Raw genomic sequence first — 19,772 nt, 5'->3', positions numbered from 1 at the left:
GGTGGTCCACTTTGGTAGGAAGAATGGTAGGAAGGACTATTACTTACGTGGCGAAAAACTGCAGCAGGCGACGGTGCTGAGGGACCTCGGGGTCCTTGTGCATGAGTCGCAAAAACCCAGCTTGCAGGTGCAGCATGTGGTCAGGAAGGCGAATGGGATGCTGGCCTTCATAGCGAGGGGGATTGAATATAAAAGTAGGGAGGTCTTGCTGCAGCTGTATAGGGCATTGGTGAGGCCGCAGCTGCAGTACTGTGTGCAGTTTTGGGCGCCGCACCTGCGCAAAGATATTTTGGTCTTGGAGGGAGTGCAGAGGAGGTTTACTAGGCTGATACCGGAGTTGAGGGGGTTGAGCTATGAAGAGAGGCTGAATAAACTAGCTTGTACTCGTTAGAGTTTAGAAGAATGAGGGGAGATCTCATTGAGACGTATAAGATGATGAATGGGATGGATAGGATAGAGGTGGAGAGACTCTTCCCGCTCAAAAAAGACAGTAGGACTAGGGGGCACAGCCTCAAGATAAAGGGGGGGCGGTTTAGAACGGAGTTGAGGAGGAACTTCTTCACTCAAAGGGTGGTGAATCTCTGGAATTCTCTGCCCGTTGAAGTGGCGGAGGCTGCCTCGCTAAATATTTTTAAGACGCGGGTTGATGGGTTTTTGATAAGAGAGGGGATTAAGGGTTATGGGGAGAGGGTGGGAAAGTGGAACTGAGCCACGACAGATCAGCCATGATCTTATTGAATGGCGGGGCAGGCTCGAAGGGCTAGATGGCCTACTCCTGCTCCTATTTCTTATGTTCTTATGTTCTCTGTTCAACTGCACTCTTCAGAGTCCTACCATTTACCCTGTACATTCTATTTTGGTTTGTCCTTCCACAGTGCAATACCTCACACTTGTCTGCGTTAAATTCTATTTGCCATTTTTCAGCCCATTTTTCTAATTGGTCCAAATCCCTCTGCAAGCTCTGAAAACCTTCCTCACTGTCCACTACACTTCCAATCTTTGTATCATCAGCACATTTGCTGATCCAATTTACCACATTATCATCCAGATCATTGATATCAATGACAAACAACAATAGACCCAACAGCAATCCCTGCGGCACACCACTAGTCACAGGCCTCCACTCAGAGGAGCAATCCTCCAAACCATTCTCTGGCCTCTTCCATTGAACATAACATAAGAACATAAGAACATAAGAAATAGGAGCAGGAGTAGGCCATCTAGCCCTTCGAGCCTGCCCCGCCATTCAATAAGATCATGGCTGATCTGTCGTGGCTCAGTTCCACTTTCCCACCCTCTCCCCATAACCCTTAATCCCCTCTCTTATCAAAAACCCATCAACCCGCGTCTTAAAAATATTTAGCGAGGCAGCCTCCGCCACTTCAACGGGCAGAGAATTCCAGAGATTCACCACCCTTTGAGTGAAGAAGTTCCTCCTCAACTCCGTTCTAAACCGTCCCCCCTTTATCTTGAGGCTGTGCCCCCTAGTCCTACTGTCTTTTTTGAGCGGGAAGAGTCTCTCCACCTCTATCCTATCCATCCCATTCATCATCTTATACGTCTCAATGAGATCTCCCCTCATTCTTCTAAACTCTAACGAGTACAAGCTAGTTTATTCAGCCTCTCTTCATAGCTCAACCCCCTCAACTCCGGTATCAGCTTAGTAAACCTCCTCTGCACTCCCTCCAAGGCCAAAATATCTTTGCGCAGGTGCGGTGCCCAAAACTGCACACAGTACTCCAGCTGCGGCCTCACCAATGCCCTATACAGCTGCAGCAAGACCTCCCTACTTTTATATTCAATCCCCCTCGCTATGAAGTGTCTAATCCAATTTACTACCTCCTCATGTACACCTAGCGACTAAACCTTTCTAACTAACCTCCCACGAGGGATCTTGTCAAAGGCTTTACTGAAATCGAGGTAGACAACATCCACTACCTTCCCTTCATCCACTTTCCTGGTAACCTCCTCAAAAAACTCTTAATAGATTGGTCAAACATGACCTACTATGCACAAAGCCATGTTGACTCTCCCTAATAAGTCCCTGTCTATCCAAATATTTGTAGATCCTATCCCTTATCAGACCTTCCAATAACTTGCCCACCACCGATGTCAAACTTACTGGCCTATAATTTCCCGGTCTTCTTTTCGAACCTTTTTTAAACAATGGAACAACGTGAGCCATCCTCCAATCATCCGGCACCTCCCCCATGAATACTGACATTTTAAATATGTCTGCCAGAGCCCTGCAAGTTCAACACTAGCCTCCCTCAAGGTCCATGGGAATACCCTATCTGGTCCTGGGGCTTTATCCACTCTGATTTGCCTCAAGACAGCCAGCATCTCCCCTTTAATCTGGAAAGGTTCCATGACCTCCCTACCTGTTTGCCCTATTTCCGTAGACTCCATGCCCATTTCCTCAGTAAATACAGATGCAAAAAACCCATTTAGTATCTCCCCCATCTCTTTTGGTTCCATACACAGTCTACCACTCTGGTCTTCAAGAGGACCAATTTTATCCCTCACTATTCTTTTGCTCCTAACATACCTATAGAAGCTCTTTGGATTTTCCTTCACTCTGTCTGCCAAAGCAACCTCATGTCTTCTTTTAGCCCTCCTGATTTCCCTCTTAAGTAGCTTCTTGCACTTTTTATACTCTTCGAGCATCTGATCAGTTCCTTGCTGCCTATATGTTTCATACAACTCTCTCTTCCCCTTAATCAGTGTTACAATCTCCCTCGAGAACCAAGGTTCCTTATTCCTATTTACTTTGCCTTTAATCCTGACAGGAACATACAACCTCTGCACTCTCAAAATTTCTCCTCTGAAGGTCTCCCACTTTCTATTTACATCCTTATCAGAGAACAGCCTGTGCCAATCCACACTTCCCAGATCCCTTCTCGTTTCATCAAATTTGGCCTTTTTCCTGTTCAGAACTTCAACCCGAGAACCAGATCTATGCTTATCCATGATCAGGTTGAAACTAATGGCATTATGATCACTGGATCCAAAGTATTCCCTCACACTCATATTCATCACCTGCCCTAACTCATTTCCCAACAGGAGATCCAGTATCACATCCTCTCTAGTTGGCACCTCTATGTACTGATGTAGAAAATTCTCCTGAACACATTTTACAAACTCTACCCCGTCTAAACCTTTAACAGTATGCGAGTCCCAATCTATATGTGGAAAATTAAAATCCCCTACTATCACAACTTTGTGTTTCTTGAGTTGTCAGCTATCTCTCTGCTGATTTGCTCCTCCAATTCTCACTGACTATTGGGTCATGTATAATACAACCCCATTAATGTGGTCATACCTTTCCTGTTTCTCAGCTCCACCCACAGGGCCTCTGTAGACAAGCTTCCTAATGTATCCTGCCTGAGTACCGCTGTAACATTTTTCCCGACCAACAATGCCACCTCCTCCCCCCCAACCTTTTATCCCTCTGCCTCTATCATGCCTGAAACATTGGAACCCTGGAACATTGAGCTGCCAGTCCTGCCCCTCCTGTAGCCAAGTTTCACTAATGGCTATAGTGTCATATTTCCACGTGTCAATCCACGCCTTCAGCTCATCTGCCTTCCCCACAATACTCCTGTCATTGAAGTAGGCACACCTCAAAAGATTATTTTCACCACACTCAACCCTTCCATTTGTGATTTTGCTTGAATTAACCTGTCTTTTTATCCCCGCTCCACTATCTGCTCTGGCACTCTGGTTCCCATCCCCCTCCAAATCTAGTTTAAACGTTCCCCAATAACATTAGCAAACCTCCCTGCAAGTATATTGGCCCCCTTGTAGTTCAGGTGTAACCCGTCTCTCTTGTGTAGGTCCGACCTGCCCCAGAAGAGGTCCCAGTGATCCAAAACTCGGAAACCCTGCCCCCTACACCAGTTCCTCAGTCACGTGTTCATCTGCCCAAGCATCCTACTCTTACCCTCACTGGCACATAGTACAGCTAGCAATCCTGAGATTACTACCCACGGGATCCTGCTTTTTAACTTCCTTCCAAGATCTCTATACTCTCTCTTTAGGACCTCCTCACTCTTCCTACCTATGTCATTGGTACCGATGTGTACCACGACATCTGGCTGATCACCTTCCCGCTTTAGAACGCTGTGCACACAATCAGAGACATCCCTGACCTTGGCAACAAACCATGTGGAAGTCTGTGTCCTGACCACAGAACATCCTGTCCGTACCTCTGACCACTGAATCCCCTATCACTACCGCTCTCCTCTTCTTCCTCCCACCCTTTTGTGCCGCAGAACCAGACTTAGTATCAGAGTTCCGGCTGTCGCAGCTTGTCCCAGGTAAAGCATCCCCCACAACAGTATCCAATTCATTATACCTGTTGTGGAGGGGAATGGCCACAGGGGAACCCTGCTCTGCCTGTCCTCTGACATTTCCATTTCCTCTCTTTACAGAACCCAATTTCCTGTGCTCTGCTGCTTAGGTGTAACTACCTCCCTAAAGCTACGGTCTACATACTTCTCATTCTCCCAAATTAGATGGAGGTCATCAAGCTCCTTCTCCAGTTCCCTAACACGCTTTGCTAGCAGCTGCAGCTGGATGCATCTTTTGCAGGTGTTGTCATCAGGGATACTGGAGGTGTCCCTGATCTCCAATATCCTGCAAGAGGAGCATTCCAACATCTTGCCTGGCATTTTTTTGTTTTTTTACTCTGGGTAAAAACAAGAATAAACTTTCTGAAAAGAAAAAAAAGAAAAAAAATGATGCCCAAATGGCCTTGGTGGATTTCTTGTAGAAAAACTGGCAGAAACACTGACAAATAACATTGTACAACAGCAGATCATCAATTGCGGTAAATATTCATAACATTGTCATCTGGGTTCTGCAGTGGCCATCCCTGTGTGCAACACTGAAGGGTGCAGACGCACTCTGCATCTCGCATCTGCTCCTGCCATATCTGTTAAAAGATTTTGGAGCTTTCCAGCAGTTGTGTTGTCTTGAAACTGGGAATATGAAGCTTCCTTGTTGACTAGATTGACATGGTGGGTGGAATTTTTCCACAATCTGTCTGTGTCAAGCCTGCTGAGTTTTCAGATGAGCAACAGAATTTTCCCCTAAAATTTCTATGAGTCACAATGTTGAGAAAAGTGGGATACACAGGTATCACCAGCACCATAAAAAATGCAGATACAGTCACCACGGTGGGACATGTTAGTGGTGAGGCTTCTGGGAAACTTTTTGATGTGCACCATACAGCCGTAGATGCACATCAGGTGGAGGTGGGAACATCTGAGGTATTGGGCAGGTGAAGGTCTGTGGAGTCAAGAAAACAGCTGACCCCTAGCCAGATGTCAGACCGCTGGGTTCAGTTCTCACAAAGCTGCTGGAGATGCAAAGGAGGATCTGGGGATTACGGGAGGGGATGTCAGTAATATTCCTGCAATTGTGAGGCTGTTTGGAGTAGTCCTACACCTTCAGATTTAGGAGATGGTTCTGACATTGTGTGGCACCCATGCCAACACCGCAAGGTGGCTGCAGTAGAAAGCCTGAGGCAGAAAATGATAGCCATGGGTGACAGGGTCCAGGGCATGGCTGAATCACAGAGGACCTTGGCTGAGGAGCTTGGGAGCATGGTAGAGGCACAGAGGATCATAGCTGCGGGTTTAGAAAGCATGGCCCAGTATATCAGACCATTGCTGAGGGGCTGCATCACCAAGAGGGCTTGGGCGAAGGCAGTCACTGTAGTTAGGGGAAGGGTAATATGCACTGTAAAAAATTGCTAATAAATGTTCTTGCACCCCACAGCTGTGACTCCTCTGATTGTGATTCGCCTCCACAGGGAACTCAATACACCAACCATATCCATAAAGGTTCAGATCCTTGTTCAATGCAAGAGAGGGTCTTCGGCCCACCCAGTGTCCACTGACGGTACCTATTGCTAGAGTCATCTGGGTCCAGTGCCAAATAACGGTGCCAGATCCCTGACTACCAAGGTACTCAGGTGCCCATTCAAAACGCCGTTAGGGTTGCGAGGTTTCTGGCCCCCATCACTGATGCAGGACTCAATGGTCTGTGCTCCTCTGCCCCAGTTCCCACCAGTATCTCAAGCAGTAGCAGCGACAGGGACTCTAAGTCTACAGTGTCACATAGCCTGGATGACATCTTCATCACCCATGGGACCGTGGGACTGACCCCCCTCAACACCACCCCCAGGTTATTGGGCTACACAGTGGTGCCCCTGTCCCTCATTCAGACATGGGTCTGGGTGCCAGTGTGCAATTAGATAACAGGTAGGAATCAGACTGTTATTGCACCAGGGCAGCATCACATAGTGCCACATAGTGAGCTGTCATCACCCTCCTGCCTGGACTAGTAACTCGCTAACAAAAACGACACAAAGTTGATTTGCTTATCAATGACATGCTTAGAAAGGTGCTCAGTGTCAGCGTGGAGGGCAAGAAAGGCACTGCCAGAATAGTCATGATGTGGATATACCGGCGTTGGACTGGGATAAACACAGTAAAATGTCTGACAACACCAGGTTTAAGTCCAACTGATTTATTTGATAGTAAACTCACTAGCCTTCGAGGTTTCCCTCTTCTTCAGGTGAATTCCATTCACCTGAAGAAGAGGGAAACCTCAAAAGCTAGTGAGTTCAGGTGAATGGAATTCACCTGAAGAAGAGGGAAACCTCGAAAGCTAGTGAGTTTACTATCAAATAAATCGGTTGGACTTAAACCTGGTGTTGTCAGACTTTTTACTGCCAGAATATACAGGCAGCAATCCAACTACTTTGACATGACTGAGGTCTGGTATTGAGGAGGCTCCAGCTTTCAAGGGAAGACATCATGCCCATATGCCAGATGATTGGATCAGAGGAATTATGTGGGTGGACATCCAATGCTACGACTCTCAATGTCACTGTTGCACTTAGCTTTTATGACTCTGGATCTTTCCAGTGGGTGATCTTTGCAGTCTCCCAGTCAGCTGCACACAGTTGCGTCAAACTGGTGGCTGACACTGTTCAGGCAGGTGAGAACATTCATCCATGTCAGGCTGGATTAAGTCAGGCTGAGTGGCCAGTGGTTTTGCTACAATTTCAGCATTCCTCCACATCCAAGGTACCATTGATAGCATCCATGCTATCATGCATGGATGCTATCCCTCAAGGTGCCTGCTAGCCAGCTGGGTGCCTTTGTCAATAGAGGTTTCACTTCATGAATGTTCAGATTCTACAGACCTTTACAAGGTAGCTTTGCAGCTTCTACGTTGCCTTCATACTGCACCACTCAAGTGCCAAGACTGGTCGCCACTCCAGCTTGCCTCAATGGATGTTTGTTTTGTGACAAGGGGTATCCCTTGAAAAGACAGCTGATGACACCTTTCAGGTGACACCTGAGGACACAGGCGGAGGAGAGATACAAATGCTGCTCTGTATCCACAAAGTGGAGAGGACAATTGGCTTGTTGAAAATGAGGCTCTGATGTCTGGACCACTCCTGGGATGCTCTGCAATATTTGCCAGAGTGTGTATCGCTCATCATCATTGTCTGATGTGGTCTTTACAATTTTGTTCTCTCTAAGGGGTGGCAACAACTGAACCAGGAGAACACTGAGGCAGGTGCACCAGCTTCAGTGAAGGAATCCAATGAAGACTCAGGTGCAGAGATCGGGCAGGCAGATGACGAGCTCAAAGAGCCTGAAATGAGGAACTTTCAGGGAGGCCTTCATTCAATGGTCCTTTAGCTAGGTGGCCAAGGCCTGCATTTTGTCTGAATTCATGGGCACTACCTTGACCCCAAACATCTCATACATGACAATGTCATCAACCCAATGTCATAAGAATGCCTTCATAATAAAGTCTGATGTTCCAAATGTCTCTTGCCTGGCACTGATGAGGCAAACACCCCTCGAATACATAGGACACTCAGGCCTTATGAGCTTGTAGTCATTTTACTTTACAATATGAATGTTGAACAAACCAAAAACATCCAATCGGGACAGATTTAAACACCGATGATATGAAACAAAACTTAAGCCTCTAATATAAACCCATTGCTGTGCTTACCATGTCTTAAGCTTACATTTGTGGGTGCCTCCCCCAACAACACACCCCCTCATCCTGCAATCCCAGCCCTTCTGCAACCTGATGACTTCCCTCCCTGCTCGCACTTGAAATCCTCCAGCTCTCAGTTCATGGCTGGTGAGGATTGCCACGTTAAGCACCTCACCACCTGTGGCAGATCTTTCAGAATTGTAATGGCTACATTTCCTCTGTAGTTAATTGCAAAGTTCCATTGATAATAAGCCCTCCACCTCCAGTACTGTACCATGCTGCCTCCCACCCATCTTCACTTCCACAAGGCATGTGGATATTCCCAAACCCTTTGCATACCTAACCCTTTGATGGACCGAAGTCATCAGGTTTCTCTCCACACATGAGTAGATACGTTCTGAAACATCCTGATTCCCATACGTTAAAGGCAACTATGGACAGGCACCCTTCCTCAGTCCCCCCATCTGGACAATACCCACTCAGAACTCACCCTTGCCAAACTCAGAAGATCATTGAACCATTTCTGGCATTGGATCTATGTCTGCTGGACTAAGTCATGCCTGCTGACCTCGGCTGCCAACTCTGCTTAGACCTTCTTGGTGAGGTGTGATGGCCAGTTCCTTCCTTCCTCAGCGTGAGGATTTCCTCCTGGCTGTCCATCTCCACAGGTTTTGTCCAAAAAATGGGGGGGGGCTTGTTGCCCACTTGAAGTTCCCGCCCACCTGCTGCGTATTCTTGGTGCTGCAACCACCAAGATGCAAATGTCCCTGCCTTCTTCATTGTCTTTAAACTTTGTGCCAAACTGCCACCTGCTATGTGCCCGCCAGCTTAGCTGACCCTATGTGGATGCATTTCATGCTGGCTACCATTTAAGTGGTCAGCCAGCAAAATATCGCATTCCTTAATGAACTCGCTTGGTACTGGAAAATGTAGCCAATGCTGGTTCCACCCGATGTGCATACGTCATGCATAAAATTCAGACCTTGATTGCAGAGCACATATAATATCTCCCATTTTAGTTTGTTTTTATATTAGGGCATTGCTTGCAACATACCTTCGACCTTGAACTTGTGTCCTGGTTCATATAACTGCACCATTGGTAGCTACAAACGTCGTTTTACTAGCCATGGTTCATTATCTGACAGGCTCCTCTACCTATTTTAAAATTTGTGATATGACCAGCATTCCAAATATGAATCTGGGATGCTTAATTTCTGCCAAAAAGCATTGTTGGATTTCTTCTTGGTGTCACTCATCTATCTTCTAGATTTGTTTGGAATCCTCCACATGTCTCGAGGTTTTGGACTTTTACATCTTTCTATAATACTCCACGTAGTTGCAGTGAAAGCTGAACAGTGTTTCCTGAACACTGCTGGCTCCTGTGAGGTAATTTGGCATCACAGCACTGATACGGTTATTGTCTGCCGCTCAGTCTGTTTTAACCTTTACACAGTGGACAAATAATTGAGAGTAGACATCTTATTAGTACAACGAATATTTATTTAAACCCACATAATCAATAATCACACACCCAACCAACAATAAGTTATCTCACAGGAAAATACTAAAGTTCAAATCCAATACGAAACCTTTGCGTGACTGGCAAGTACCCAAGCAGACATTGGCCTTTATTTGTGCGCTAGTCTTGGTAGTCATCTGCGTGGTCTGGTCTTTTGGTCTGGTCTGGCACTCTGGCTCTGGTCTTCCTTCCTTCCTTCTTGGGTGAGGTGGCTGTCCTCGTGCTGGTCGTCGCTGGCAATGGTCCCATTGTTGTAGCTTGTTCGTGGGGTCAGAGAGAGAGAAAGATTCCTGGGTGCGCAGCACCCTTCATACCCTGTTTGGTTTCATGCCCCTTTTGGCCATTGCCAATCAATTGATCAGAACTTGATCCCCCGATCGATAAGAGTCCAATCAGGTGCTGCCACACTAATCTCTGGGTGTGTCCTCAACGGCCATGTTTGTAGGTGCTGGAGGCACATAGGTCACATACTCCCTCCTAAATAAGGGGTCACAGTGCCCTTATGTTTGGTACACAACCCAATGTGACCAGAAAGTCTCTTTCATCCTGGAAATGAAACAACCCAGTGTGACCATAAAGTCTTTCATCCTGGAGATGACCCATATCCTGTTTATTCACTTGTCAGAGTTGCAGCCTGTTTGTCTCTGTCTTTAAACTGCAGTCTGTCATTTTAGTTCTTGCTCAATTGTCCCGGAGCGCTTTACAAATCGCCATTTTAGATGGGCCATTTGGCCACACGTCTACCACTATCTCATATTTTGCTTGGGTATTGCTTTCCTTGCCCTAAATTCCCCTTGCCCTTTCATTGCTTTATGAGCTAAACTACTAAGCTAGTCTGTACCACGGTTTAATTTCACCATACAAAATGGAACGGCTTTGTTAGCAGACTTACAATTATCTGAGGAACTGAAAAACTTTTTTCAAGCAGATCTTCTTTAGATCGGTGTACATCCAAAAGAGTACCATCTGTCATCCCACTACACTGTGGTTTACTTATGAGCTTCAGCTTAAGGTCACCACACTCACACCTTTCAGCTAATCTATAAAACTCATTTATGAAAGAGTCTGCAGGTTCCCTAATCTTTTGGACTTCCTTACTGGATTTTGCTCACTCCAAAATGTTATTGTTTCTTAGGTTAAAATACATGTCATACGACTTCATGATTTCTTCAAAGTTACCAGACGGTTCATTTATTCCTTGTCTGACAATTATGGAATCAGCTATTGGATCATCAGAATATACTGTGTTCACTTGCTCAGCCTCTGATTTCTTTATTCAAGCTTAATGCTTTCATATATCTCAAGTATCTTCTTCCCCCTAACACCCAATTTTGCACTGGTCTGGCCCTTCCATCTACCTTATTTGGTCTGGCAGCGATGATGTACCATCCATGGGCATATTCAACACAAGAAAATATAACTTTTTAAAAAATGACATTATGGTAATCATTTTTTGCTTCCTGTGCCTATTGGGGTTTGGCGACATCACAATTATGGAGTTATTTTATACCTCAGCAATTCTGCAGAAAATCTTTTCAATTAATCATTTTGACCAGCTAGTTACTTTCCTGAGCCTGGGTTCAAATTGAATCAGATTTTTTGTTCTGATTTCTCTTTTTTTTTCATTTGCACACAGATGTCACGTGTTATGACATTGATTCTGGATCTGGGTTGCAGCCGTTCTTTGGTCTGCCTGTGCTGTCTGCTTATTAAACAACATTGAGAAGCTCATTTCAGCCTTTTCTTGAAGCTTGCTCATTCTTTTGTGATTTGGCTAGATTCTTTGACTCTGCCTTCAATCATGTCTCACAGCAGACCTCTGGTGGAGTCCTTTTACACTACATACGGGATCTTTCTTCTGCCCTTCAGCCTCCACATCTATAATGAAGCTTCTTAGACAATCTCCAGCTATATATTCAAGACCTTCATTATAGGCGCACTTCGCTCAGGTCAAATTGCAATTTCTTTACTTATTCACTGATAGGGATTTTGGGGTCTTTCACTTGCTGCCACCATATTGTACGGTTGTATATTGTTTTATGAAAAGGTCTAGAGGCTTGTATGATTAAACAATGATTGTTTATTAATAACTAACTCATAACTATATACATCTATACAGAATACAATCATGACTAGGTGCTATCTTCATGCCGACTTTTACCAGACTCACCATCATAATCTATTACACCCGAGTGACTCTACATATCTGTTTTCCCAGACCCATATTAACCCTTCTGTTCCAAACATTCTAATACTACAAAGATTATATTGAAATAAGCCAATTGAGGCAATGCATCATGCAGATAATACAAACTGCAGTCACAAACCAGTGGCAGGGGTCCTGGATGGTGTTGAACATCCTTCACTTTGCTATAGTTGTACTGATCCAGGTGAGTGAAATATCTGACTTGAGTCTTGTAGATGAAGAAGAGGTATTGAGCCAAGCTTCTGAACTAATTAATGGCAAAAATTACAACTCTATATGGCTAAGCGTTTCTTCATGCTTACCTACCCTTTTCTTCCCCTTCCAGGTGTTGTTCGAATAGTGAAACCAATTGTTGGACCATTCACTTCCACCTTAAAGCTGGAAATGGACTACTACCTGACAAAACAATTGTCTCATCGCAACACTGTGTATGTTATCATCTACATCTCAGAATACTGGTTCTAGGGTTTTTATTCATGTAAAGGTAACCTGCAGCAATCACAACTGGCCACAGCTGTTAACCACTGAATAACACAGGAAAAATTATTTTCTGTACTTCATTTATGCTCCTTAAACACCAGCATCAATATGATTAGAATGCTTCTAGCAAAGCAGCATGTTTACCAAAGATCTATGTTTTCTCTCAAATTTATATTTAAAATAAAACATTTTAAAATAAATTCACTTCATTGCATTAATATTTTTCAAGTAGATTTATACCTAGAACAAATAAATTTCAGCATGGAACAAGCCAGGGAGACAATCAAAAATATACAGTCTTGATACCTGAAGTGTGCAGTCAGCTGAGCAATGACACATTAATTTTATCATTAACATGCTATATGTTTTTGTGATGCAGTGAACTATTTGAGTATGAATTGCATTTGAATGCTTGTCAAATAAGCCAAACAGTTGGCTACGGACTGTTTTCTTTTAATAGTTTGCACTGCTCTGAAACAGTCTGAGTTATTCCACATAAGTTCAACGAAATAACTTGTAGTGCTGAGGATGACAGGTGAGCAATATTCATTGGGCCCTATTTTACCATTTTGATTCTAAGTGCTGGGTGGATTTGAAACTGGGAGTGTTTCAGATCTGACTTTCAGACACCTCCATACTTATTCTGCCTGAAAAAAATCAGCAATTCTGAATCATGCTGCATAAGCCTGCTTAACGTGCTCTGATCAGCGCCTCCAACGGCGCATGCACAGAAAAAAAATGACAGAATGCAGCTCCCCTGCCACATCGCTCTCCAGCCGGGTAAAGACATTGCCCCGCCCCCACAATATTATGACCCCTCATCCCCCGACCTATTCTGCCACTGAGACCAATCACAGGTCCCTCCCCTTTCAACTCCACCAATCTCAGGCAGAGTGGCAGTGGAACCCCCTTCCCCCTCACTTATCACAAGCAGAATGGCAGAGGACCAACACTTTCCCCCTCACTGATCTTAGACAGAGTGGCAGCAGACCCTCCCTTCCCCTCGCTGATTTGCAGCACACCCTCCTTTCCCCTAACTGATCTCAAGCAGAGTGGCAAAGGATCCCCCACTTCCCTCTCACTAATCTCAGACAGAGTGGCATGGACCCTACCTCCCCTCCCTCACTGATCTCAAGCAAAGAGCCGTCGGATGCGTGGCATTTATTCCTCACTAACTGGAGCACCCAAATTGGACTTTTGTGGAGCATGACTGTTTTGTGCCAATTCTGGATGGGCGAACATGGTGGTAAAGGAGGAAGTGCCGGTAAAGTTGTGTGTGCAGCCCATTAAGTCAATTTAAATTCATGCACCCATGGCTGGTGCACCCATTTTGGGCGCAGTCCTGATTGTGGCCATTTTTGGGCCTTGATAAAGAGGGAACCGACACAGAGGCAGGCATGGATTGCCCTACTTGCCTCATGCCCGATTTTACCAAATTTTTTCGACTGATAACGGGTGCAACTTGATAGTAAAATGGGCTCATTATTTCTACAAGCCCCAAATTCCTCAAAATCAATTGCAGTGTTCCTATTGTTTCAATAGTTTCAAAAAACATGGGGTTAGAATTTCTTGTTGGGACATAATTGGGAAGTTATACCCCAAATTCATGCACATATTTTGCCAGTGATGTGGAGATGCCGGCATTGGACTGAGGTGGGCACAGGAAGAAGTCTCACAATACCAGGTTGAAGTCTAGCAGGTTTATTTGGAATCACGAGCTTTCGGAATGCTGCTCCTTCATCAGGTGAGTGAGTTACCCGATGAAGGAACAGTGCTCCAAAAGCTCATGATTCGAAATAAACCTGTTGGACTTTAACCTGGTGTCATTTTATCAATGGCTATTTAGGTCCAAATTTTGACCCTGTCTCAATAATAATCACAGGAACTTAAAAATGGCCATAAACAAAAATAAATCAACATAGAATTCAAGGATATTGCAGAATGAAACTTAATGTTTCTAATCCCCTAACTAGATAACATCTATACTTACTAAGATCATGCAATTGTGGAAGATTTTCAGTTTTAATTGATTTGTACAGATACCATAAAAATGCAAGCAAAAAAATTGAAAAAGTAGTGCAGGTCTCTGTAAGGATAAATTACAATAAAACACCATGTAATTTTTTTATTTCCTGCTGTAGCAAAAATTCTGGATTTAGTTATCAAGTCATTTTGAACAACAAAACTGCAGGATATTCATGAGTCTGGCTTGATAGTCTGGAGGTGTAACCATTATAATGTTTCAAGATCTGTTTGGGAACAGGGATCTTCAGAAGGATGTACAGGAGCAAAGAAATTTGGCTCTACCCAGGTTTTTTTGATTTTTTTATGCTAACCACAGAAGGTTCCGCATTGTGCTGGTTGCCATTGTATTTGAAAAAACAGCAATTGCATCAGAATTTGAACTAATATGTTTACAGTTGTATGCAAACTCTCACCATAAGCAAAATATATGCAATTGCTTGATTATCAATAACTAATACTATTGTCCAAGACTGGTGAGATATTTCCAGTACTTGATCAATTCTACCAGTTAAATGAGTCACCTCTGAAGGCAAACACGCCATAAAACAGCATGTGCTATTCTTATAATACAGTATTATACGCCAATAGCACACATCTTTTCATGTATTCATCTTGTTTTATAAAATCCACACTGTGTTTATTTCCAACTTAAGTTGAAAAAGAAATGTTTCTGAAGTTATATATGTTTATCCATTCCGTGTTAAGATACAGATCAAGATATTGTATCAAGGACATAACTGCTGCTGGAAAGGGTTGGAGTTTCCAGGTAACCATGTTTGACTATTCTCAGACTTTGCCTCAACCCCAGTGGATAATGAATGTTCAGATTTGCAAAAGAAATTGATGTAATAGTGGAAATGGAAGACTTGATGTCAATCTTGTGACTGAGTCCTTGTGTGATATGACATTGTATGTTGCCTGGAGGTGGGCAACTGACAGTATGGACCAACTTATTCATTCCTTCGAAAGAAGGGGTCTGCTGTGTATGTACAAAAAATAAACTACTTTTAATCAAAGCTTTGAAATGTCTTTTATTCCTTACTTGTTCATGTAATGTTTTGAAAATCAGGAGAAGGAAGTGGGAAGAAGATATGCAGTGAGGGGAGGGTGAAGGGGTGGGATGAGGAAGGAGGGGGGAAGAAGTTGAGAAGTTTGGGAGTTCACCTCCAAACTTTAACTCAGGCGTTTCATGTGATACTAACCACATGCCTAATCAATACAACTGTAACAACAAGAAAGAAGCTCAACACCATTCAGGACAGACATGTCTGCTAGCCAGGCACCTTTGCCACTTGTTTGTGATTGCAAACTGTCTGCTGTACTGCAATGACTCACTAAGCATACTTGAACATCAATTTTCTGTTCGTTTTCTGTTAAGTTAGTTTCTAAAGTTGACTTATTATTGTCACAAGTAGGCTTATAGTACCACTGCAATGAAGTTACTATGAAAATTCCCTAGTCGTCATACTCTGGTGCCTGTTTGGGTACACTGAAGGAGAATTTAGCATGACCAGTGCACCTAACCAGCACATTTTTCTGACAGTGGGAGAAAACCGGAGCATCCAGAGGAAATCCACGCAGACACTGGGAGAACGTGCAGACTCTACACAGACAGTGACCCAAGCCAGGAATCCAACTAGAGTCCCTGGCGCTGTGAGGCAGCAGTGCTAACCACTGTGCTGCCCATGTTAGTGGTATATTTTGGCCATCCACCAGCGCATTTGTAGACAGGGGCTGCGAGCACGTTAAATAAAACCAGTGGCTAGCCTACCACCTTCCCGAGTGTTCCCAAGCTGCCAGTCATAGTAGGGTGTTTGGGGGTAGGGGCCTGACTAATTGCCCTTAACTGGCCAATAAATAGCCTCATTCTGTCTCCACCATGAAGGAGGCCAGCCCATTACTTTTGCAACTCAGGTTAAAAGGCAGGAAGGAAGGTGTATACTTCCTTTGGGGTTCCCTGTGCCCACTGGAAACCCCACCCAAAATCATACTTTCCACTTTGTGCCTCCCCACCAAACTCCAAAATTCAACACACCACCTACCTCCCTGGGATCCCTGATTCTTTCCTGATGAGATAAGTCCTATCGATAAGTCCCACATCCATAGATCTTCTTCTGGGGACTTCCTTGTATTCATTCCCAGCACTACTGTGTTCTGGTACAACTGGGACTAATCAGCTGCCAAGCAATCAGATTGGACAGCAGCTTTCAATGGGCAGGATTTCCTTTCTCTAAGGTGGGAGGGACACTCTCACCTTGTTAGGGTCGTCCCTCATGTAATAATGTTCAGCTTTTTTTTAAAGTCAGTGAGCTCAAGAACAGCTTTTCAACCAGTGAGCAATATGCCCCACCCCATAAAATTCATCACAATGATGGTTTTTGAAATTCAAGTGGATTTTAATAGTGATGTCAAATTAGATGCTGAATCTTAGAGGGGAAATATAACCTATAGTATTGACACTCTGGTTATGTAGACATTCAGATGTGCATCTATTTATTGATATCAATCACAACTACACTTGATAAATATGGCGTGAAATGCAAAACATTAGCAACTAGCAATGGACTAGAACCCATTCAGGGGTATGATGATACTGCGCGTTTAAAAAAATGTATTTATATCATGTTTCTTGTGAGGGGTAAGTTTAAAATTCAACTCTGGTTTACCTGATGTTGATTTGTTTGCAATGATATGGAAATGCCAGTGCTGGATTAGGGTAAACACAGTAAGAAGTCTCACAACACCAGGTTAAAGTCCAACAGGTTTATTTGGTATCAAACGCCTCTAGCTTTCGGGGCTCTGCTCCTTTATCAGGTGAGTGGGCACTCACCTGATAAAGGGGCAGAGCCCCGAAAGCCAGAGGCGTTTGATACCAAATAAACCTGTTGGACTTTAACCTGGTGTTGTGAAACTTCTTACTGGATTTGTTTGCAAACCAGGCAGCTCTGTGTTGTGAATGTAGGAGAATAATTATTCCTAGATAATGGGCTGTTTGGTTTAATCTGAGCTAATGCATTTTTGTTTATTCCAGGTTTTTCCATGGGGTTTCAGCACAGGGTTTAATTAAGCTGACTGACAAAACATAGAGTCATGTGGATAAGTAGAGCTAGGCTTATAGGGAAAAGTTCAGTTTTCTACTTAATCCTGAAAGAAGAGGTAGTGCTCTCTCTCCCTTCTGAGTGTCAGAAGATAGTTAACTCGCTGTCTCTATCTCCAAAAGTGTTCAAAGGCTTGAGGACTGGCTGCTCACATACCAGTACATAAGCCTGTGTTGTTTGCTAACTGATTTTGAAGAGGAGTTTAAGTTGATGAAGAATACTGCTTAAATTGGAACTAATAGAGATAGGTTAGTCAAGAATTGTATCTTGTCATGTTTAAGTATTTCAACTAGTAAAAGTTAAGTTAACTCATTTGTAATATTTAAGCTATATTTTTAAAAATAAAATTTGTTTAGATAAAAAACTTCCTTGTGTGTCAATAGAATCACAGCTGGGGTAAAACAAATTGGAGCAAATTTTTCCATAACACCTACCACGGGAATCATAGCGGGCAAGGGGCAGATCTTGGAAAGGTCCACTGACCTTGGGCACGATTTTTCAGTTTTTGGGTGAGTGGGGCTAGAAAATCCCGACACTTATCTCCATACTAATGCCAAACAAAAAAAAAGTTGGGGTGGCGTCTAACTTCACAATGTACCTTGGGGTTTCTAATCTTACCCCTATTAGGGGTAATAATAGGAACAGATAAAGTCAGTTATTATTGATCCTACTTCCCCGAGTACTGAAAGATCTAAGACCATCATTTTCTTGGTGCTGCCAGACCTGAAGATCTTTCCCTTAATGAAGTGGGCCATCAGGACCCTCCCAGTATAATGGATTGGCCTGTGCAATGGTTTCAGTGATTCAAGGATCCTGCTGGGCTTGCCTCACAAACCTTATCGAGTTTTTTGAAAAGGTGACCAAAGAGGTGGATAAGGGTAAGGCAGTTGACGTGGTGTATATGGATTTTAGCAAAGCATTTGATAAGGTTCCCCATGGTAGGCTATTGCAGAAAGTGCAGATGCATGGGACTGAGGGTGATTAGCAGTTTGGATCAGGAATTGGCTAGCTGATAGAAGACAGAGGGTGGTGGTTGATGGGACATATTCAACCTGGAGTTCAGTTACAAGCGGTGTACCTCAAGGATCTGTTTTGGGGCCACTGCTGTTTGTCATTTTTATAAATGACCTAGATGAGGGTGTAGAAGGATGGATTAGTAAATTTGCTGACGACACCAAAGTTGGAGGAGTTGTAGACAGTGAGGATGGATGTTACAGTTTGCAGAGGGACATAGATAAGCTGCAGAGCTGGGCCGAGAGGTGGCAGATGGAGTTTAACATGGAAAAGTGTGAGGTGATTCACTTTGGTAAGGGTAACAGGAGTACAGAATATAGGACTAATGGAAGGACTCTTAGTAGTGTTGATGAGCAGAGAGATCTCGGGGTACATGTGCACAGCTCCCTGAAAGTTGGCACCCAGATTGATAAGGTTGTTAAGGAGGCATATGGTGTGTTAGCTTTTATTGGTAGAGGGATTGAATTTTGGAGCCGTGAGGTCATGTTACAACTGTACAAAACTCTGGTGCAGCCGCACTTGGAGTATTGTGTACAGTTCTGGTCACCGCATTATAAGAAAGATGTGGAGGCATTGGAAAGGGTGCAGAGGAGGTTTACCAGGATGTTGCTTGGTATGGTGGGAAGGTCTAATGATGAAAGGCTGAGAGACTTGAGGCTATTTTCATTGGAGAGAAGAAGGTTACGAGGTGACCTGATTGAGGCATATAAGATGATCAAAGGATTGGATAGGGTGGACAGTGAGAGCCTTTTACCTCGGATGGTGATGGCTAACCCAAGGGGACATAGCTTTAAATTAAGGGGTGGTAATTATAGGACGGATGTCAGAGGTAGGTTCTTTACTCAGAGGGTAGTAAGGGCGTTGAATGCCCTGCCTGCAGCAGTCGTGGACTCGCCAACTTTAAGGGCATTCAAATGGTCAGCGGATAGGCATATGGATAACATTGGAATAGTTTAGGTTAGAGGGTCATTAGATTGGTTCCACTGGTCGGCGCAACATCGAGGGCCGAAGGGCCTGTACTGCACTGTAATGTTCTATGTTCTATGATTCCCCCCTTCCTTCCATATCCCTTGATTGCTTTAGCCCCAAGAGCTATATCTAATTTGTTCTTGAAATCAGACAATGTTTTGGTTTCAACCACATTCGGGGGTAGTGAATTCCACACATTCACCACCCTCTGGGTGAAGAAATTTCTCCTCACCTCAGTTCTAAAAGGTTTACCCCCTTATACTCAAACTATGACTCCTAGTTCTGGACTCCCCCACCATTGGGAACATTCTTTCTGGATCTACCCTGTCTAACCCTGTTAGAATTTTATAAGTTTCTATGAGATCCCCTCTCATTCTTCTAAACTCCAATGAGTATAATTCTAACTGACTTAATCTCTCCTCATATG

The 19,772-nt window shown here is 43.9% G+C and overlaps 1 protein-coding gene across 1 annotated transcript in view; it reads left to right on the top strand.

Moving 5' to 3' along the window:
- Positions 1-15,274, top strand: part of fbln1 (fibulin 1) — a 204,092-nt gene extending 188,818 nt beyond the window's left edge. Inside the window, exon 17 of the mRNA XM_080190885.1 lies at positions 12,085-15,274. Coding sequence (XP_080047011.1) covers positions 12,085-12,224 — 140 coding nt within the window. The 3' untranslated portion in view covers positions 12,225-15,274. The remainder of the gene's footprint in view (positions 1-12,084) is intronic.
- The last annotated feature ends 4,498 nt before the right edge of the window (positions 15,275-19,772 follow it).

Source organism: Carcharhinus amblyrhynchos, chromosome 6 (genome assembly GCF_965287045.1).
Source record: "Carcharhinus amblyrhynchos chromosome 6, sCarAmb.v2.hapA, whole genome shotgun sequence".
Lineage (NCBI taxonomy): Eukaryota > Metazoa > Chordata > Chondrichthyes > Carcharhiniformes > Carcharhinidae > Carcharhinus > Carcharhinus amblyrhynchos.
The sequence above is the reverse complement of the archived record's forward strand: the minus strand, read 5'-3'. Positions and strand labels throughout refer to the sequence as shown.